Genomic DNA, 22,471 nt, shown 5'->3' with positions numbered 1-22,471 from the left:
CAATGTGCTGGTAATTGCGAAATGGCACACATGAATACATGTACTAGTTACTAAACACTAATCACAAAAAAACAGTAATGATCAAGAAGAAAATACATGAGAAGACTTGTAAAACAAGCAAGAAGATGTAGAGTGCAAAATAAATAAGATGCAGAGAGTAAAATAAGAATATGCAGAGTAAGATAAGATGCAGAGTAAAATAAATAAGAATATGCAGAGAGTTAGATAAATAAAGAAGATTCAAAGAGTACAATAAAAAAATAATGCAGAAAGTAAAATGAATAAGTGATGTAGAAATGAAAACAGAAGGTAGACTACAAAATACGGCAGGTTATGCACTGCATAACCTGTCGTATTGAGTCTGCATAATATGCAGACTGCCATGGTCAACTGTTTAAACAGCCATTTAGAATTTCTTCAACATGGTCCGTTCCTAAAAAGTTTAATAAACAAGCAAATAAATAACCTTCTAGGATATATTAAGAAGCACTCAATGTACGTACCAAATTATACACTTTTATGACGTCCCTTTATGTTTTCTTTTGTGTCAACTGCTTTAGGCGGTCACTTCCTGTTTAAAATCTTTTTGGGCACCCCTTGTAGGATGCGTTCAGATCACCCAAGGGACATTTGTACCACATTTCATGCTTTTATGAGATTCTTTAGGTATCTTGCATCATCTTTCAACACTGTAGGCGGCCATTTTCAATTTAGTCAATAACTCACTTCCTGTTTCAGATTATTTTGGGCACCCCTTCTAGGATGTGTTAGGATGACCCAAGGGACATATGTGCCAAATTGTATGCTTTTTGGAGATTCTGTAGGCTTTTTGAGTCAATCGCCAGCACTGTAGGCGGCCATTTTCAATTTAGTCAATAACTCACTTCCTGTTGAAGACCTTTTTGGGCACCCCTTCTAGGATGTCTTAGGATGACCCAAGGGACATGTGTGACACATTTTATACTTTTTGGAGATTCTTTAGTTGTCTTTTGAGTCAATCGACAACACTAGGCGGCCATTTTCAATTTGGTCAATAACTCACTTCCTGTTGCAGAATTTTTTGGGCACCCCTTCTAGGATGTCTTAGGATGACCCAAGGGACATGTGTGCCACATTTTATGCTTTTTGGAGATTATTTTGGTGTCTTTTGAGTCAACGGTCAACAGTTTAGGTGGCCATTTTGGATTTTGTCCATAACTCACTTCCTGTTTAAGATTTTTTTGGGCACCCCTTCTAGGATGTTTTAGGATGACCCAAGGGACATCTGTATCAAATTTCATGCTTTTATCCGCCGCGTAACGATTTTTCACTTAGTACCCCCTACTATATAGAGTCTGGAACTACACCTCCTGAAATCCGAGGCAGGAAGCTGTGTCATCTGTTTGTCATTTCCGTTCACCAAAATATATTTTAAAATATCTTTATTTTATTTTTTAATTTCTGCTAAGCAGCAAGCTATATATGCTTAGATGATTTTGATTTATATTCTGATACATTTGCGCGACGGTAAAGACGAAACAGAAGTGGGAAGGAGGCGTTGATCATTTTCAGAGCTTCCGTGCTCCAGACTGTATGACGGAAGCATTTGAAAATTGTGGCAGGCAACAGTGTGGCTCGCGAGACAACGTGGAATTGGTTCTGAGTTCCGAGTGGATTGGACCGACCCGACATAATTTTTTTAAAAGACAGACCTGGACCGAGAGATCCGAGATCCGATTTGTTCCAAAATATTACAGACCGACCCATTATTTTATGGACCTGACAAACCTGAAATGCCGTTCTAACGGTTGTCTAGATGCCAGTTATAATCCATAATGAAATTTAGCTCCTACAATAACAGACAATGACATTAAATTGCATGTTTTCACCTCGATGAAGAAGGAATCCAAGATCGCACACAGTGCGGTGCGCACTTTGATTCCTTCGAGGTAGTTTGATGCGCTTTGTGCGCTCTCCACTCAACTTTGTTCCCCCGTATATTGCGCTGCAGTAATCTGATCCCAGGACAGTCTAATCATCGCTTTTATCTACCGATCAGCACTAAGTACGAGTCGTCTCGGATCCACTCGGGTATTACACATAATGTTAAACTGACCCGAGACCCGAGGTAATAGAATCGTTACTGAGAGTACCGATCCAGTCCCGACTCCCGACTGATCGTGGTAAAACACGGACCTCGACCCGTACGGGTCTCGGATCATGTCGGGTATTTTCGTTACCGCCAGACCCGTGAAGAGCTTTAGGTTGTACGTCTCGCTAAATGTCTGATAACAAACAGAACCATAATATTCACACAGTTTATGTACTCAACGTTTTTTTCTCCACTTTCTTGCAATCCCTCATATTTCATTTTTTTTTAATTATCTTATTCTCCGTCAATCTGTCTTTCTCCCTCCCCCTCCCTAGGCCAATAAGACACCTCTGCGACAGCTGGACCCCAGTCGTCTACCAGGCATGAACTGTGGCCCTGATTTCACTCCTTCCTACGCCAACCTGGGTAGATCTGGAATGGGAGGGGGTGGAAGAGGACCAGGAAGTTATCTTCTGGAAAAGGTGAACCAGCTAGCTTCTCTACAGCACTAGTCCAGGAATTGTTTGATATTTGCTAAATTTTTCTGTACTTTTTATTTCATTTTATTATTATTAATAGTTTTACCCCTTTCTGTATTTACACACCACAATACGTTATTACAGCCATCTAAGACGGCTCAACATCATCTTGGTAGTCAACATCATAATAGTTGTTGTTGTTGTAACTAGCTACTATTGTGATTCCTATATTAGGTACTGTTACTATGGCTGCTACTACGTGTTTGTCTGCTATCGACCAATAAAAGTACAGAGATCGGTACTCAAGCCTATCTTCCACCTTTCTCCACTCAACCTCCCCCCAGCCTCCAGGTATGACTCCTATAAACCTGCAGAGTGTTGGGCCTCGTCGCTCCCAGCAGGGCCAGAGGAAAGAGCCCAGGAAGATCATCATGATCAGCTCGTCGATGACCGAAGACGTGCAGCTCAACAAGGCAGAGAAGGCCTGGAAGCCGTCCGGCAAGACGCCGAAGCCAGTGAAAGGGCCAGAGGAAGCAGAGGACGAAACAGAGGAGGGCAAGACCCAAGAGCTGTTCAAGCGTGTGCGCAGCGTCCTGAACAAGCTGACCCCCCAGATGTTCCAGCAGCTGATGAAGCAGGTGACGGAGCTTACCATCGACACGGAGGAGCGTCTGAAGGGAGTCATCGATCTCATCTTTGAGAAGGCCATTTCTGAGCCCAACTTCTCCGTGGCCTATGCCAACATGTGCCGCTGCCTTATGGGGGTAAGACGGGTCTTTTGTGTGTTTGAGTGTACACATGTGCGTGGGTCTTTTCTGCTCCAGTGATGACTTCCATTTTGTGCCACGTGTCTGGGCCACTGATATGTTAACTGATGGGATTGAGCCGATGTATCTTTCTAACCACATACCCCCATTGCTGTTAATCTGATTTTATTGTTACTATTCACTTTTATGGGGCTTTCAGACACAACACGCTACTGCACTCTAAAACCCACTATTTCCAATGGCCTTTTCTTTCGCTGCGTCGAGCAAAGTGAGCTCGCGCTTGCGTACAAACCAAGTTGAACTTTGACCGCTGCACGCTGTAATGAATACCCGTGTGGCATAATAGAAATAAGGCATTCAGCTGGGCACGGATTGCAAATTGTGTGTCTAAACACAAGTTTGTGTTTGTATTGAGACCTCGGAACGAAAGCCCTATCTTGGAAATACATTTTCACCCAAGTAGGCGTGTCAGGTGTAGATTAGGGGGGTTTTCTGTGTGTTTGTCTTACAATCGGGTAGCTTTTTAGTTTGACAATGCTGTATGTGTAGGTTTAGCCTATATGATAAATATAGCTTAAGTTTGTTATTGTGTTCCCCCTTAATAGCTGTACAAACCTATTCACGTTTCTTAACCACATGAACCCTAGTGTCCCTGTTCTGGGCATGTCATAATAGGTGAAAATAGCAGATCTACTAGCTCACAACACAACATGTAATGAGTTTGTTGATCGACCATTTTCAGGGGCGGGGGCAAGAATAGACCTTGGTCAACGAATTATACAGGGTTTGAGTGGCTAATTCAGGTAACGAGTTCATACAGAATATGTTATTACATAGTGATGTGGTCCGACTATAATTTTTGTATATAATAATGTACTCTGACCTCCACGAATAGTGTGCTGTACCCAGCAGTGAGTGCAGTATCTAAAAGGGCCTTTATAGCTCAACTAACCTGTGTAGCTGTATGATAACCAGTCTCCCCCGTGTCTCTACCCTCCTCAGCTCAAAGTCCCCACCACGGGAGATAAGCCGGGAGTCGTGAATTTCCGCAAGCTGCTGCTCAACCGCTGCCAGAAGGAGTTTGAGAAGGACAAAGACGATGACGAAATATTTGAGAAGAAGCAGAAGGAGCTGGATGCTGCCCCAGGGGTATGCTCCTGTTCTATTAATATCACGTCAACCAGGTTGAGCCAGAGACCATAAGTCACGTTAATTGTCAGACAAAAAAACCCGATAATTTTAAGGTTGATATTGTCACTTGTTATTCCAAATTAACATAGATGTGTGACAGCGAGCAGAATGCTGAAAGTAAAAAAGAAAGTCATTCACCTTGTGTTGTATGTCAAACTGACCTTTAAAAGTGTCTCTGACACCAAGGTGTCTTTAATGCTGAATCTGTATAATAAATTGCCCAGAAATCCATTGTATGCTAACCTGCCATGTTAACCCCCGGACACGCCACAACCAGGAGGAGAAGAAGCGCCTCCAAGAGGAACTGGATTATTCCAAGGACCAGGCCAGGAGGCGCTCTCTGGGCAACATCAAGTTTATCGGGGAGTTGTTCAAGCTCAAGATGCTGACGGAGGTGATCATGCACGACTGTATCGTCAAGCTGCTCAAAAACCACGACGAAGAGTCCCTGGAGTGCCTGTGTAGACTTTTCGCCACCATTGGCAAGGACCTCGACTTTGAGAAGGCCAAGGTACATACATACTGCGTACACATTAACAAAAGATGTGTAACTGTAGCTAGCGCTGTCGGCATGTTTGTGGTCTGACAGTTGAACCTCAGGGCAATTTACTTAGCAAATCGCAAGCAGCTTGGTCAGCACTAACTGAATTGTATCTCTGTTAAGCCTCGCATGGACCAGTACTTCCACCAGATGGAGAAGATTACCAAGGACAAGAAGACCTCCTCTAGGATCCGCTTCATGCTGCAGGATGTGTTAGATCTGCGACGGGTAACACATACATACACACACACACGCACACTAATTTTCACGTACAACAAGAATATTTAACATTATATTGGATATCTCTCATTTTGTAATTCATGCCTGAGTGCTGTATCATTTGTGTTTGTATATGTAGTGTATTGTAGAGTTGTGTAGTGATTTGTAACTATGTATATAACTGTATAACTATGTCATTCGTACCAGCCCATAACTGGAGATGCAGACTTGCACATCAGCCCTGTCATTATAACAATGTATCCAATATTTATGTTTTCCTTATTCAGGCAAACTAGTTTTTCTTTACCCAATTCAGTTGTTATGCCAATCCCCTTAGTATTCTAGTCTCTTGTCACTGCACCAACCTGTATGAGCTGCTAGTGCGACGACACAAGCCTTGTACTCAGCATCTACCTGTCCCTCCCTCCTTCCCAGAATAACTGGGTGCCCAGGCGAGGGGACCAGGGTCCCAAGACCATCGACCAGATCCACAAAGATGCCGAGATGGAGGAGCACAGAGAACTCCAGAAGGTCCAGCAGGCTTTCATGTCCAAGCCGATTGGAGGCTCGGGGGGCAGGATGGGTGGAGGGGGACCTGGCGGCCGGGGCCCTCACCCCCAGGGTCGTAGCCAGCCCCAGGATGAGGGCTGGAACACAGTCCCCATCTCCACCAAGAACCGACCCATCGATACGTCACGTCTCAGCAAAATCACCAAGGTAGGACGTGGACTTATGTCTGGGCTCCTTTTAGGGGTTTGGGGACTTTTAGTGATCCTATATGTTGCCTCACAACAAAGAAGGTCCTGGTTTGGGGCCTTTCTTATTCCCATTGTTCAAGGGTTTCTTCCCTCACCATAGAGGCTATGCTATTCTACTATTTTACTATTCTGTATTCTTATTTTTAAACTAAATTAGTAAAAGATAATAATAAAACAGCTGGGCCTAGAAATAGCTTACATCTCAACTGTCTCATTTCCTGAGAATGCAAACCAACCAGTGGTGCTAACTCTAACTAGACGCGTCGCAATTCAGGGCAATTGCAGAGTGTGGTTGCGCCGACGCGAGTCGCGGGTCGCTGCCGCCGGGACTCGAGGAATACCGTCTGCTGCGCCAATTACATTGTCACGTAACTCCTGAGATCACTTGCGTTTCATTTTGAGAGGATTGATCCCCCCAACATAAGGTTTTTGCATCAAACGGCTACATTTTGAGCATTTGTGGCGCCCCCTATGGATCAAAGTGTAATTGCTTTAGGGGATTTGTTGAGTAAACCACCCTTGACATGTGATTCAAATTTGGGATTGATTGAACGTTTCGTTCGTGATTTGTGGCCTTTTTTGTAAAACGGGCCCCTTCCGCTAACTTTGGAAGCCATTTACGGACGAACGGTAATGACTATCAAAATTCCGCTTGGAGATGTTTATCGCATGGGTCCAGAGATCATGTGTACCGATTTTTGGGCAAAAAATTGTGGGAGGAGGAGCTAAAAGTGTGTTTTGAAAAAAAATCAAAATGGTGGAAAATCTATCCTGATGCAAATGGGCGTGGCCTATATGGGGAGTTGCGTCATGACCCAAGGAATCCAGGGAAAAGGAGATTTTTATTCTACGACCTACGGTTCAAGAGTTATAGGCCAAAACGTAAAGGGGGCTGTTATAGCGCCACCATGAGGCCGACTGGTGTAATTATTTTTTGAATAATTTCGGACAATATTATGAACCTCCCCTTAAAGTCTTGTAGCTCTAGCGCTTACAGGTTTTGAGAAAAAAATACTTGAATGGGAGTTTTTTCATTTTTTCATTAAAGTGGATGGGGAAATTTAATGCACTAATAAATCAATATCAATTAAACTATGGAACTAATCTCTTAGCAAAATACAAGCACACGATTCCCGGTGAGACCGGTCATTTTGGCATATGGCACTAAATTGGGAAAAATAAACTGTGGGAGGAGATGCGGTGCAAAATAAAGTTTATCTACAATAATAAAGTGTAAGGATTACTATAGTCTGGTTGCCCTGTTAGGGCAACCACACTAATAAACCAGTGGTTCTAACTAACACGGTTCTAACCTATGATCACCACCTCCACAGACTCCAGTTCTTGACTTCAACAACCAGCTGCTGGCTCCAGGAGGTAAAGGCACGTGGGGCAGTTGGGGTAAAGGTAGCAGCGGTGGAACCACTGCTACTAAGCCTGCAGCAGAGCCTGGCCCTGGTAGGTACCCTAGTCTATGAGACGCTTTACACTTTTTTCTTGAGAGTACCATAACACTTGTTTTACTGAACATGGAAATCTGAGTGTGTGTGTGTGTGTGTGTGTCCAGTTCCAGTTCCAGAGTCAGGCAACCGTCCGGCCACCAGCACCCTGAACAGATTCTCTGCTCTGCAGCAGCCCACCTCAGGTTCCTCTCAAGAATCAGACAGACGAGTGCCTCAGAGGTCGGTAGTGCAGCATTGTGCATTTTTTCATATTCTTTCTATCAAATATACAATTTTATGTATATATACATTATGTTATTATACTGTATATGAGCTCTGTTTTGTCACTCAGATCTGAGCTCTTCCAATAACCCCCCCCTCCCCCCTCTCCTCTGGCCACAGAAACAGCTCTAGTAGAGAGCGCGGGGACCGCTTCGACCGCTTTGACCGACGGGACGACAGGCGGGACGACAGGAACAGACTGACTGTGACCAAACGCAGCTTCAGCCGGGAGAAGGAGAACAGCCGCGAGAGGGACCACCGCGGGCCGGTCGACGCTGTCCGCCGTGTGGCCAGCATGACGGACGACCGGGAGAGGGACAGAGACCGCGGCAGCAGAGACAGAGACCGCGCCAGGAGCAAAGAGAATGGTGCGTAAACCACTGGATGGACGGCATGAAGCTTTATTTTAAAAATAAATTAGCTGGTCTCCTGACTGTGTGTATGTTTTAACAGTGAAGCGGGAGGCAGCTCCTACCCCTCCACCTCAACGTCCCCAGACCCCCACCAAGCCTGCCTTGACTGAGGAGGAGCTGGAGAAGAAATCCACGGCCATCATCGAAGAGTATCTCCACATCAACGACATGAAGGTACGCACGTGCGCCGTTTCTCTGGAAAACATGATCAAGAGCTTTGAAATGTGATGTTGGCTATACTATGGTAAATCCTCCCAACTTCGCTCTTAACTGTCTGCGTTTGTGCTCGCCTGAACCAACAGGAGGCATTGCAGTGCGTACAGGAGATGAACAGCGCCCAGTTGCTGTTTGTGTTTGTGCGGAACGGTGTGGAGTCCACGCTAGAGCGCAGCACTATCGTGCGAGAGCACATGGGGCTGCTGCTGCACCAGCTCATCAAGACTGGCATGATGCCCACACAGCAGTACTACAAAGGGTAAGACTGGCATGATGCCCACACAGCAGTACTACAAAGGGTAAAACCGTTTGAGAGAATAGGGGGACTGCCATTAAGCCAAGTCATTCTTTAGCGAGACGGTCTGGCAGCTTTAACTGCGTTCTTTGAATTGAGGTAGATTCTGTGTGCAAACTTACTCGGGTATGGTTGTAGAAAAGTAACTTTACACTTGCTGTGATAGGTTGTGAGTGTCAAATTCACAAACGTTTTTATTTGTATCAGGCTTGATGTGTAAAGACCTTAAAATCAGTTTATATGTGTTTCCAGGCTTCAAGAGATCCTAGAAGTGGCAGAGGATATGGCCATAGACATCCCCCTATTCTGGTTGTACCTGGCTGAGCTGATCACCCCCATGTTGCACGAGGGAGGTATCCCCATGGGACAGCTCTTCAAGTGAGTCCCAGGCCTCTCTCGAGGCTTACAAGCAAGCGCAGACACAGCTGAGACTGTGAAGCATGTTCTGCAATTAACATCCATATGTGAAATGAGTTTTCTAATAAGGGAAATGTTTGCGTTTGTTGTTAATTAGTGTGTGTGTGTGTGTGTGTGTGTGTGTGTTTGTGTGTGTGTGTGTGTGTCTCTCTCTCCAGGGAAATCTCCAAGCCTCTCGCTCCTATGGGTAAGGCCGGAGACCTGTTGGTCCATATCCTCATTCTACTCTGCAAAGGAATGGTGAGATTTCCCCCCGTTACTTACTCGCCCTGTTAACCCTCGCACACTGTCACAAGCCCATTAATTCACTACACTGCTTGTTCATTACACTGAACACTGAATGATGTTAAACTAACCCACTAATGGCTAACTCACTAATGGCCCATCAGTCTGACCATCTTCCTCTCTTGCTCCTGCAGAGCCATATAAAGGTGGGAGCCATGTGGAGGGAGGCAGGCCTTAGTTGGAACGACTTCCTGCCTGAGGACGAAGACGTCAATAAGTTTGTGACGGAAAAGGTCAGAACTCCACCTGCCCTGCTCATTTTCAGTCAAAGACAGCACAGCTTCCCATCTGTCTGTTAATATTAGCCATGTGCAAGATCAGCTAATACATTTACAACAGAAACGTGTGTGTTTGTCAAATATCATGGTGTCCTGTATCTTCATAGAATGTGGAATTCACCCTGGGCGATGAGTCGGAGAAGGGCCAGAAGAAAGAGGTGAGCCCCACCGAAATGAGCAAACAGCTGGACAGACTCATCCAGGACAAGGCCGACAACACCAGGATCTTCGACTGGATCGAGGTACGCTCGATTAAATGTCCTAAAAAATTTTTAGGACATTTGGTCTCAAATCTAGGACAATGTCTTGTTCCGTTTGTGACTATCAGCTTCAAGGTTGCAGCGTACTCTAACCAATGCCGAACGTTGTTCGTCTAGGTTAGGTTCTACTTCATTCCTACTGACCGCCAGAGGCAGTGTTTTCAACACCTGGATATCCATCACGCGCTCGCGTATGGGTCGAATATTAATACCAACAAAGTCACTTGTGACCTGTGTGCACGCACGCCACCTATATAGGGGCGGGGCACACAGCGTTCATCCTCTTTCATCTTTTCGCCTCCAGAGCGTAGGTCGATAACTTGCAGCTACGCGTGAAGTTTCGTAACCAACAGGTTGGAGCTACGGTTTACCGTCCTCCAGAGACTGCGTAGCCTGCTACCATGGAATTACGTTACCCCGTTCATAGGGGCTCTCGGAAAGGAACAAGGAAGGAAGGAAAAAAAAAAAAAAAAAAAAAAAGCATGGGACGGTGAATGGAGACGTTAGCGGCTGCTTGCTAGCATTGGAGCTAACGACAATAACACCGTGAGCTTTCCCCGCACCACCGTTGTGTTGAAGCCATAGCTGTACATTGGCGACGGTGAGTGCATGTATTGTGCTGTTTACAGACAAATAAAGTAAAAGAGGGGAAAGTATTCAGCGTTGAGAATGTATCCCATTCTGCCGCTTTGAGCATATCCGACGTGCTTAACTGGCCGTCTCTCTCTCACTTGTAAACAAACACTAGCCGTGTTGCGCACGGCTGAAGTGATTGAGATCCAACGTCCCATAGCTGAAGGGATGGGACCTTCTGATTGGTGTAGAGTCGGTTGAGCCGACGTTTCAGACTGAACCTTCAAAATAAAATGACCGAAAATGTCACTGCAGTTTGCCTTTAATGTGTCTCATAGAAGGTGTTCTTTCGCCTCGAGGAGACGACCAAAGCGTTAATGAGCGCAGTGGCAGAGAACTGGGCTCCATTAAAGTACAAATACCTCGAAATTGTACTTAAGTACAGTACTGAGTACATGTACTTAGTTACTTTACACCACTGTATGAGCGCTTCTGTGAAGGTTTTTGCTGGAAGTGGTTCTCACTCTGACGCAGACATTCTATCTACCAGACATGTGGCGCTTGTTAGCTTGATTGCTATCCAATGGCTCAGTCAGTACACTGTCTACCTGCAAGTCTGTAGGTCCCTGGTTCAAACCCCAATTTAACCAGTCCAAATATAATTTAGCTGCAGCTAATAAAGGACATCCATAGTGGGCTTCACTCTGTCGTTATTGGACGATATACTGTGTACCTGTTACTACATGTACTTGGTGCCGCGCTATGAGCTTGTAGATCTGCTATTTTTGAATAGCCCAAAGTGTAAAATAATGCTTTTTAGCATCCATAGTGTGCTTCACTCTGTCGTTATTGGACGATATACTGTGTACCTATTACTACATGTACTTGGTGCCGCGCTATGAGCTTGTAGATCTGCTATTTTTGAATAGCCCAAAGTGTAAAATAATGCTTTTTAGCATCCATAGTGTGCTTCACTCTGTCGTTATGGGACGATATACTGTGTACCTATTACTGCATGTACTTGGTGCTATGTTCAGAGAGTAACACACTACCAAGCTGATGTGTGCTACATGTCCCAGCTCCTGAGCGCCAGAACACATGTCAAGTGGTAGAACGCTGCTCAGGAGTAGCCTACTGACTTAAGCAGCATATTTTGCCCGTGACATACAGGGATATGCCAATACTGCCACTGTGGGTGCTTAACCTCACAGTTTGAGTGTGTATCATAGCTTGAGTGTGACTCGCTGCTGCTATTCAGGTTAAACTGCTTTGTGCTTGGTAGTAAAATGGAACTATAATACTGGTATGGTTCAAGTGTGTCTTGCTTGCCATCACTTGGTTATCATACTGTGGGTACTTGACACATGGCTTGAGTGGTTCTTGCTCCTTGCTACGACGAAGTTACATATTAGTAACATTGTACTCTGTGTACTGATAATCAATAAGCTTTGTTTATTGGCAATGGATCCCCATTAGCTGCGGCAAAAGGGAAACCAGCAGCTATTCTTCCTGGGGTCCAAGACGACATTAATTAACATTACTGTTAATTGTGTTAATTGTGTCCAAGACGCAATACATTAACAAGTACATATGTACTTGACGCTGTAGCTTGAACAATTCTCGCTCTTTTGCTATGGCTACGTTACCAATAGCACTAAGTGTATTTCACTCTGCTGCTGTTACCCACTAATACTGTGTGTACCTGGTACTCACTACGGACTCGCTTTTGCTACGGCTACGTCATCAGTAGTATTGAGTGTCTCACTCTGTTGCTGTTGCCCATGGATTATTGCAACAATTGCTGGTCCCCTCTGGTCCCAGAAGAGAAGGTCCATTACTTGTGCCGGTCATGTCCCGACTATGGTGCCTGACACAGGCTATGGCTGTGAATGTTTCGGCTCTAATTGCAGCAGCATACTGCTGGCAGAAAGGTCGACTGGGTTGGCCTGGTTGGGGCGGATTTGCCTCCCACAGGGATGCTAGCATTGAGCCCTCTGGATGCTTTCTCAGCTAGAGGAATTGTCAGGATGACGAACTCTTGGCCACTGTATTGAAAGCAGTACATGGAAGTACAAATTCACAGTACAAGGTCTACTAAATTGGAAAACTCATTAAGCACTGAGCTTGTTTAAGATGAGATCCCCATGCACACAAATCATGATGAGGACAGGAAAAAAGGAAACAAGAAATAATGACTGACAGTCATGTTATACCAGCTGCATGCTGTATTTTGCATTTGTAAGCGCCACTGCGGTGTGCCCCCCAATGGAATATACCCCTAGCATTGGGAGTGTCTCGCTCCGCTGCTGCTTGTCACTGGACGAAAGAAGGGAAAAGGATCAGCGATATAGCGTTGAGAGTGCATCTCGCTCTGCCGCTTTTGAGGGACCACGCCACTGCGGCGTGCGCCCACTGGAATATACCGCTAGCATTGGGAGTGTGTCTCGCTCCGCTGCTGCTGGTAGCTCCACTACTGCTTGTCAATGGACGACAGAAGGGAAAAGGATTAGCGTTGAGAGTGCATCTCGCTCTGCCGCTTTGAGAAACCATGGCGGGCGGCCCACCGCCATTATAGCGTAAGCATTAGGAGTGTGTCTCGCTCCGCTACTGCTTGTCGCTGGACGAAAGGAGTGGAAAGTATTAGCGTTGAGAGTGTGTCTCGCTCTGCCGCTTTTGGAGGTACCACGCCACTGCGGCGTGCGCCCACTGGAATATACCGCTGGCATTGGGAGTGGGTCTCGCTCCGCTGCTGCTGGTCGCTGGCCAGAGGAAAAGGAAAGGAACCACGTGCGGCCCACCGTAACGTAGCTTCAGCATAGTAAGTGTGTCCCACTCCGCTATTGCTTGTCGCTGGACGGAAGGAAAAAAAAGGGGTCAGCGTTGAGAATGTATCCCATTCTGCCGCTTTGAGGAACCACGTGCGGACCACCGCAATATAGCTTCAGCATAGTAAGTGTGTCCCACTCCGCTACTGCTTGTCGCTGGCCAGAGGAAAGAAAAAGGAAAGGAACCACGTGCGGCCCACCGTAACGTAGCGTAGGCATTGTGGGTGGGTTCCACTCCACTACTGCTTGTCGCGGGACGAAAGCGTTGAGGGTACATAGCCCAGCTGGCCATATAACGGCTTGGCCTAGATGGATGTGTCCAACAACTATCGTCATTGTACACCCTCGGTGCCGTACATCATGAGATTTGGCATGTGGGCCAGTTCCAGAACCTCTTACCAAGGACTTGTCAGCCATGGGGAGTACAGCCCAATTATGGCTAGACCTAAGGCTAGTGGTTGATGCCAACATTGCTTACTTTACTTACATTACCTTACTGTAAGTCGATCCGGATTTAGAGCGCCTGCTAAACGCCTAAACTGTAAACTGTGAGCATTGCTTCTCTGGTGGTGTCACTAGATGAAGCTGTCGAGCTGGATGACCGTTGCTCATGGCCACGGTGTTAGTCTCTGATCTGCTAACTAGAGCCATGCCACAGCGGCTGGAATGTGACGTATTGGACATTCCCTTGACTACCTCGCCCTGGCCCTCCGGCATGCGAGTGTTGATGCGCAGACACAGCGCCTATCCAGCGCCTATCCAGCGCCTATCCAGCGCCTATCCAGCGCCTATCACTCTAGGCGTTTGCTTGCATGATTGGAGAATTGGCACTGTCTACTTTGGTAGTGAGCCAGAGCCTCTGGGTGTCCCGGGTTCGACGCCAGGCCAGAAGTGGGTCAATGTGTGCCCCTGTCTGAGCCCTTAATTGCCCCATGAGCGCCGGAGAATGGCTGCTCACTGCTCCTAGTAGTTCTAGGATGGGTAAATAAATACAGCGGACAAATTTCACGCATGTTCAAATGTGCATATATATTTTGTGGCTTGGGCTTCGAACCCCAAGACTGCAACAGAATGGTGAGGGTCTCCAGCCAGTGTCGATAATGCACTGGACCTGCGTGCAGTGCACCTGGCCCTCAGGATGTTTATGCCGTGTTCAATAACACAATTTGTCAACAGTCTGCCTTCCGGGGCGCTTGACCCAGTCAGTCTCTGCAGGAGGCTTGGAAGCTCCTTTCGTGGACCTTGCCTCATCTTGCGAATTTCATAGCAATGCGCTTGTTGGGTGTACAGTCCAGGCTGCGGACATGTTTCCCACTGGAAGCCTCTTGGATCCGATAGCAGTTCGGATCACAGGCATAGCTATGGCAGAGCGGTAGTACCGTTAGCCTTGAGGGCATAACGCGTTGTTGACTGTAGGTCTCCCTTCCGGGACAGACCAGTCCGTTAGGGCAAGATGCTCTGGCCTACTGCAGCTTCTCAATGAAGTGCCTTGGCCTCTCCACAGAGACGAGATCTCCTGTCACAGTTAGGGGGGGAGGTGCATGTGGCATCCTCACTCCTAACCTTCGGCTGCGTCATTGACCACTGAAATTCAAAACTATTGTCCGAAAATTACTGGATTTTTGTGCATTGTACACCAGGGCGTTGCACGCCAGCGAGTGTAGACTGTGCTCTAGTAGGGACACGGGCCACTGCATAGGTTGGAGCGTTGCTCTGTGCTTATGCTGCCCTAGATATCTGCGGATGATGGTGGATAGAGGGTTCAGCCTCTCTACCATTGAGATGCTCTCCGCGTGTGGCCCCCACAGGTTGCATGGGTGCCTTCATGATGCTTGCCTGTGGTATTGGAAGCTTTGTCCCCAGCCGGTACATCGGGCTGCTCTCAGATGACTATCTGCTAGTACTCTTTGTCCTCACTGCTCCATCTGCAAAGTGAGTAGATGGGCTTCATGCCCTGGCCATTGCCAGAGACTGTTAAAGTGGGATTCCGATGGGTCTGGTTTACCATATGGCCGACCCCTCCTTACGTCCTCAGAGGCTTTCTGCATTTCACGTCAGCTAGCCTATTGATTTGTTAGTTTGCTCCTCAACCAGAGGTGGAGCAACTGCATTCTAGTACCTGCCTATTGTGTCCCGTCCGGGCTCTGTGGCAGGACATAGCTGTGATGGCTGGAGTTTGGTTGTATTTGTCTGTGAGGAAGGGCACAGCTGTGCTTGGCTTAATGGAGACTTTCATTGCCGCGTTCAGGCAAATGTACGTCTTCAGGGGGCCTCTAGGTTCCCCCAAGGCCTTTCTTGACCGCGGGTGTTGCCAGAGCCTCTCCCTCAGTGATACAGGCTTTGAGCAGGCCAGGAGATGCAGCCGAATGGGCTTCATCTTTCATGGGCTTTTGCCCGCTCCTATATATAGTCAACCTGGCCGTCTCGCATCCTGTGGCGACGGCTGTGGTGTTGTCTGTTTATTCTATCTGCAAACCGACATCGGTAAACGCAGATTCCTCGTGACTATGTTGGTATTAGTCATCCAGGTGTTGAAAACACTGCCTCTGGCGGTCAGTAGGAATGAAGTAGAACGAGAGTTATGCATATAACTAAGGTTCTACGAATTCCGGATGACCGCCAGAGTTGACTGTCACTCGGAATCTCATTCTCGACGAAAAGATTTCAGGAGGATGAACGCTGTGTGCCCCGCCCCTATATAGGTGGCGTGCGTGCACACAGGTCACAAGTGACTTTGTTGGTATTAATATTCGACCCATACGCGAGCGCGTGATGGATATCCAGGTGTTGAAAACACTGCCTCTGGCGGTCATCCGGAATTCGTAGAACCTTAGTTATATGCATAACTCTCGTTAATAAGAACAAAATTATGTCATCAGGAACTTCAGCAGTGCCTTGGAGTGCCTTTTTCTTGCAATTTTTTTTAGATTTTCTGACTAGACGAACAAAGCTCTGACCGAACATCGCGTGTGATTGGTCAGACACTTGATGCACTTATAAATTGATATTGTTTTATTTCTGCAATCTGTCTGCAACGTACCATGGACTGCTTTGATGAGCGACTACAAATTTAATGTACTGTTAACTCGCTTTTTGTATTGAGCCTCCATACATGCCGTCTGTTACAACCCATATCCTCCCCAACCATTCTCGGGGAAAAGGGTGTCACGTCTACCACACCGGGCACCAGTCAGAAAGTCTGTTGTAGCGCTTGTCTCGTCTGTGTCATTACACATATAAATCTATTACAGCAAACACAACCAAGATGGCAGTTAATTAATGGATAGGACACACAGTAGCCACTGTGTATGTTGCAAGAAATCTCAAAATCTCGGAGACAAATATTTCAAACTATGTTGGAGATTGATAAAAAATAAATTGCAGAGCTGTCGATGTCAAATCATCTCTGACATCTTGATCATGCTGACATCTTGCACACATTTGGAGTCATGCATCATCATAGATAAAGTATGTCTCAGACGACTAATGTCATAAATGACTGACGTCACAGGCTGACCACATGAAGTCTAGGATCCACATTCAAGCCACACCATTCCCATGCGACTCGTTTTTTATGCTATAGTTGAATTGTTAACCCTGCTTATCACCTGTCATCATCATGAATGTTAATCAGTGTGAGTTTGTGTGCAGGCCAACCTGGAGGAAGAGCAGACATCCTCCAACACGTTTGTCAGAGCGCTGATGACCTCTATCTGCCAGGCCGCCATCATCTGTGAGTCCACTTCTCCTCATGCATAGTTCAGCTCAGATGACGCTTTGCCTAGAATGTGCAGTATACCGCAGTTTCAGCAAGCAGAAGATGGATGGTTATTCTGCCAGATAAGTTGTGAACACCGAAGTGGTTTAGACTTCTTTATTTAAATAAAACATGATTAATGAGCAGTCGAGAAGTTGTCTCTTTTGTTTAAATAAAGAAGTTCTGTACTTGAAGATTATGTTCCCACTATCGATGTGCATGATATAGTTCATCACCAAATCTTTCACTGGTTTATCTCTCCTACACACAGCTTGCTCTGTGCTCCTATACGGTGTAAGCAGACCTGCTGTGATTGGCCTCTGTGGTCGATAAACACAGCAGGTTGTTTTGAATACTTGTACAGCCACATGCAATTGTATTTAATAATATATTTTGCAGCCTGAGTCGTCGGTAACATGAACACCCTTATGATGCCTTGGTAGTGGTGCTTGAGTGTTTGACATTGTCAGTTTTGGCACCACTCTGGTCCTTCAGGTGAGAATCCATACAAGGTGGACAGTGAGAAGATCAACCACAGAGCCAAGCTGCTGCAGAAATACCTGAAGGACGAACAGAAGGAGTTGCAAGCTCTCTATGCCTTGCAGGCCCTCATGGTGGAGATGGAGCAGCCTGCCAGTGAGTATCATCCATGTTTACCACCATGTGATACACACTAGTACCATTCATTAACCCCAAACGAGGACTCTCATTAAGTAATTTAGTATTACGTGAGCAAAGCAGACCCAAGACTGTCACAACTGGTAAAATATTTTTTGGGGAATTGGTTATTGTCTGTTAGTGTATGAAGGTATTTATGTAAAAAGAAGGAAAATAAGTTAAGCTTCGAGTGGTAATTGTCGTAGCATTTGTAGCATGTATGACATTGTGTAGCCTACAATGTTGTGTGTCTAACATGAAATTAGCCTACTGAGACAAGAATTGCTGGATTAAAATTATGGCCCATAGAATAATGAATGGATAGGAAATACTTCAAAAATAGGACAGGCACGTCTGCCAACGCCTGAGCGATGTAAATCATTTGACATGTATGCATGTGAAATGGTGCGCTGTTAAAGATTGAAAAGATATGAATAACTTATGGTTTGCCCCGATGAGACATGATCATGTGCTTTTTAGTGTATTAGAACTAATTTACTTTTAGGCTGGCCTCCAGCCACCCCATGTAAAACGTGCTACTTTAGATCTGCCACTGGTCTCTGTTCTCACCCTCTCATCTCTTCTCTCTCTCTAGACCTTCTGCGGATGTTCTTTGACACCCTTTATGACGAGGACGTGATCAAAGAGGAGGCCTTTTACAAGTGGGAGGTCAGCAAGGACACTGCCGAGCAGCAGGGCAAGGGCGTGGCCCTTAAGTCCGTCACCGCCTTCTTCACCTGGCTCCGCGAGGCAGAGGACGAGTCTGACAACAGCTAGGCCCCCCACCACCCTGCCCCACCCCCTGGACTTCAAGAAAGCCTGGCGGGCTGTCAGACATTGATCCCGTGGGATTGAGATTGTTGAATGGAAGATTCAGGAAACACTGAATCAGCAAAATCCTTCTGCATAAACAGAAAAATACAAAGCAAGAAAAAAATTTACTTTCTTCAACTGGGAGAGATTGTATTACGGATCGAACATTCGATCGTACTATTTTATTTTTTTGTTTTTCTTTCAGTTTCTTCATATTATATTTTTTCCTCTGCTGCCGAATGTGTTTTTGAACTCAATGAAATAAGTGCTTAAACTAAAAGAGAGAAGAATTGGGAGATGAAATACTGAGGTGTTCTGGCGCCGTCGCCGAGTAAGATGCTGAGTTCTTTCAGTGTTGCTTTTTTTATCTCCATGTTTTAAAATGGCTTCTTGTTGTCACGGTGACACTATGGGAGAAGTTTTGCTTAACCACAAACAAATAAAATCAAAACAAAAATCTGAAAAACCCCAACAGGAGAACTTTAAAAAGCTGCTCACATCTCTATTTTTTGATGACATACTCGTGCACCACGTGGACGAGACGTGGTGACATCTGTTTGCGTATGTTTGGCGTATGATCTATATGACGAGCTTATGTAGATGGTTAGCTGTTTGTCTTCTCTTTTTTCTGGGTGTTGGATGATTGGAGTGTGCTTTTTTTATATAATATAAGAATCATGAATGAAACACAAAGAAAGGAGGACACAACAGCTGTCTATGGACATTTCAGACAGTTTAAGGAACGGTTGTGGACTCAAGGATTGGACATGGACTTTTGGAGGACCTTTAGGGGCGATGGACAATGACCTTTTGCTGCTGGGGGATGGGGTCACGATGCTCCCCCAAATGGCTACGCAACACCCCTACACCTTCCCTCTGATGTGTCTATTTTTACTTTCCCCCTGCGCTTCGGAAAGTAAAAGACTTGTGGGCTGGAAGAGCGAGGGGTCATCCTTCCCAAAAAAAACCTGTTAAGTAAATCATTATAAAGATAAAAAAAGGAAAAAGGTATTATTGAGACTGATACGTGATATATATATATATATTTATATATATATTTATGTGTGTGTATGTATATTTATATATATGCGTGTGTATATATATATGTATATATATGTGTATATATATGTATATATATATATGTGTATTATGTATATATATATGTATATTATGTATATATATATATGTATATATATATATATATATATATATATATATATATATATATATATATATATATATATATATATATATATATATCGTTGCTGTCCGGCAGAAACCAGCTAACTCCATTTTGACGCTTTTGCATTTTCTTCCATAAATCAGGGCCATTGAACACCCTTTACGTCTGTGTGTTGGTAAAAAATATATTGAACCAATGAAAAGCGTTAAAAAGCGCTTTTGACAAAACCAGCTGGCTCCATTGGATCCTCCAATTTTCTGCTAAACCAGCGATGTCCGCCGGAGTTAGCTGGTTTAGCTGAGTCCAGGCTCCACTCCCTTTTGACCTCCAACCTCATTGGGAGCTTGGAGGTCCATTCAGCTGTTCTTATCAATGATGAACAAAACCTCCTAACTTTTGTTCATTTCCTGAAAAATGAACATTTTGGAGTTAGCTGGTTCCTGCCGGACAGCAGATATATATATATATATATATATATATATATACTGTGTGTGTGTGTATATATGTATGTATATGTACATACACACACACATTAAGAAAATCCCTCAAGTTAAACAGTACGAATCCTTTTCTGCTTCCATGAGTGGAAATGCATTTCAGGAGAGTTCTGTAAATATACTATTATGATTTTTTTTTTTTTTTAATAAAACATGCAAATGAAATGCCATGTAACCCGCTCTCCCCTTTGGAAACAAAAAAGTGGCAGGTCCCCCCCCCCCCTCCCCCCGTATTTATGTTTCTCTCCCCAGCTGGCAGAAGGTGCTTATAATTCTCCACCCCAAGTCATTGATTACAATTTCATTGAAAGAAGAAAAAAAAAAAGAAAAGACCAAAAAAAAATGTGTAAATACTTTTTTGCTTTACTTTATTAAAAAGATATTTAATTAAAGAAAATTAATGCCTCTTTTCACATCTGAAACTGGAAGAGATAATAAAGAACATTGCAAATAAAAGGAAAAAAACTGCCACACTCGTGCTTTTTGTGAAGGTGCACCACAGGGCCAGGTTTCCCTCTGTGCCCCACTCCTCTGTTGGACCACACAATAGAGCTGAATGCCTCTACTGTACTTTAATTGTGAGCTGGAATGAGGAAGTGGAGCCCTCGTTGTTGCCTTTCTCAACCAATCAAAGAAAGCAATGCTGGCGCTGTGTGCTTTTGTCTGTTGCTTGTTCCGTTCCATCACACGCGTAAACCTTCCTTTAGTCCGGCCAGTGCCACCGTCTGATTTCACTAAGCAGCACACGCCTTTCACCAAACAGGGGAGAATTAATGGGGTCATCCCTATGTTCCCCAGGTTCTATGTTCCCCACTAGGGTTAGGTAAGTGGGGAACATAGAACCCGGGGAACTTAGACACGCTCCCGAATTAATTGGGGAAATCATCTGATGTGCTGTAGTGTAGGGTTACAATGAAGAGCATCTCATTTGTCATAGTTTTCTTACATTGACCACTTTGAATCTGGCATTCCCATTTTTAGCCATGTGAAAATGTTCAAAGATTTAAAAAAATAGAGCTACAAGCCTGGTGGCTATTTTGCTATTCATCATACGGCAAAGTACATAGGGCTCAAGTGGTAAAGCTGCCGTCTCTACCCAGCATAAGCATCAAACGGACTGTATTACAGCACTGTTTTTTTTTAGGGGAACTCCACAAATTAAAAGTTCTCGTATTGGGTAATCCTGTTAACTCTGGTGTTTGCCCTTAAGCTGAGTACTCAAGCTGTGCTAAATTTTCGGTGGTGAATTTGTTTCTGCCGACAGCTTATCTCAAAGCTGTGTGGCACAGCCAGGCATGTTCTTCTGAGTCGCGGGCCGTTGTACTGAAACTTTGAAAGAAATGTTCGGAACACAGCTTCTATTGTGACCTAGCGCTGTCTCTCAGCACCCAGGGAAAGAGCTAGTTTCCTTTTTCCTTTACAAAATGCCTAACCCACTTTCTGTTTTTTAGTAACAATACTCACAATGGGAGAAGAGCAAAACCCTCATTGGCTGAAATTCAACCTCTCTGACTGTAACCTTAGTCAGGGCTTTGCAGCCATTTTCAACTGCTCTTATCAGCTTATCTCTCTTGTTATCAGAAGCAGACTCCTTCCGACAAGTGTCGCTTGACAAAAATGATGTGTTTTCTCCAGAAAGAAGTGTTGACACCTTTTTATGAAGCAACAAACCTATTTAATGAAAGGGTCATAGGCCTACAACCAAGTATACATGTTGTGTTTAATACATAAAAAAAGACTTATACAATGTTATTTTATACCGGATCTTTTCTGAATCTGTTTGTTGAATGCAAGCTTTGTCTGCAACAGGACACACCGTAAAACTTTAGCCCATGCATTATTGATGCCTTCAGTTGCTACACTCATAATGCATTATGTTGTCTTACAACAGACACCATTAAGACATTGTAATATTATGTTAATACTTTATAAGGTCAGGTATCATAATTGCTCATTGTAGCCATACCCATTTTTCATAAAAGTATCAGGTCATAAACATCACGGTGCTTCCTCTAAGCATAGTGTGGTTATGGTATGCAAAGACAGCTCATTGTCTGCTTTTAGTATGGACTCTGGTTAATTGCATTAAACCCTAATCAGACAAAAAGGCCCTGGAGCACATGGGTGTTATTTTTTCTAAACGTCCAGCTAGAGAATGTGCTGCTCATTTTGTCCAAAGGGTGGTGCTAGAAGAAAGGCTATGGGGTCACCAAAATCGGTAAGTAAACTTCTGCAGATCTCAGATTAGATTA

At 44.8% G+C, this 22,471-nt stretch overlaps 1 protein-coding gene across 7 annotated transcripts in view; it reads left to right on the top strand.

The window, feature by feature from the left end:
* LOC308085672 (eukaryotic translation initiation factor 4 gamma 1-like) overlaps positions 1 to 19,612 on the top strand; it is a 63,549-nt gene extending 43,937 nt beyond the window's left edge. For 2 of the 7 annotated variants that reach the window (XM_080428918.1, XM_080428914.1), the window contains 18 exons: positions 2,407 to 2,553; positions 2,895 to 3,314; positions 4,320 to 4,466; positions 4,786 to 5,019; positions 5,173 to 5,277; positions 5,704 to 5,985; positions 7,361 to 7,484; positions 7,594 to 7,708; positions 7,871 to 8,118; positions 8,204 to 8,337; positions 8,466 to 8,638; positions 8,927 to 9,052; positions 9,250 to 9,331; positions 9,511 to 9,609; positions 9,762 to 9,896; positions 16,964 to 17,045; positions 17,565 to 17,705; positions 18,322 to 19,612. In XM_080428918.1, the coding sequence (XP_080285044.1) occupies positions 2,407 to 2,553; positions 2,895 to 3,314; positions 4,320 to 4,466; positions 4,786 to 5,019; positions 5,173 to 5,277; positions 5,704 to 5,985; positions 7,361 to 7,484; positions 7,594 to 7,708; positions 7,871 to 8,118; positions 8,204 to 8,337; positions 8,466 to 8,638; positions 8,927 to 9,052; positions 9,250 to 9,331; positions 9,511 to 9,609; positions 9,762 to 9,896; positions 16,964 to 17,045; positions 17,565 to 17,705; positions 18,322 to 18,503 (2,976 nt within the window). In that variant the 3' untranslated portion in view covers positions 18,504 to 19,612. The remainder of the gene's footprint in view (positions 1 to 2,406; positions 2,554 to 2,894; positions 3,315 to 4,319; positions 4,467 to 4,785; positions 5,020 to 5,172; positions 5,278 to 5,703; positions 5,986 to 7,360; positions 7,485 to 7,593; positions 7,709 to 7,870; positions 8,119 to 8,203; positions 8,338 to 8,465; positions 8,639 to 8,926; positions 9,053 to 9,249; positions 9,332 to 9,510; positions 9,610 to 9,761; positions 9,897 to 16,963; positions 17,046 to 17,564; positions 17,706 to 18,321) is intronic. The other 5 variants (XM_080428917.1, XM_080428916.1, XM_080428915.1 and 2 more) reach the window with 4 other exon arrangements.
* The last annotated feature ends 2,859 nt before the right edge of the window (positions 19,613 to 22,471 follow it).

The sequence above is a fragment of the Gymnoscopelus braueri genome (genome assembly GCF_963280865.1).
Source record: "Gymnoscopelus braueri genome assembly, chromosome: 5".
In the NCBI taxonomy this organism is placed as follows: domain Eukaryota; kingdom Metazoa; phylum Chordata; class Actinopteri; order Myctophiformes; family Myctophidae; genus Gymnoscopelus; species Gymnoscopelus braueri.
Note: the sequence above shows the minus strand (reverse complement) of the source record. Positions and strands in the feature narration are given on the sequence as shown.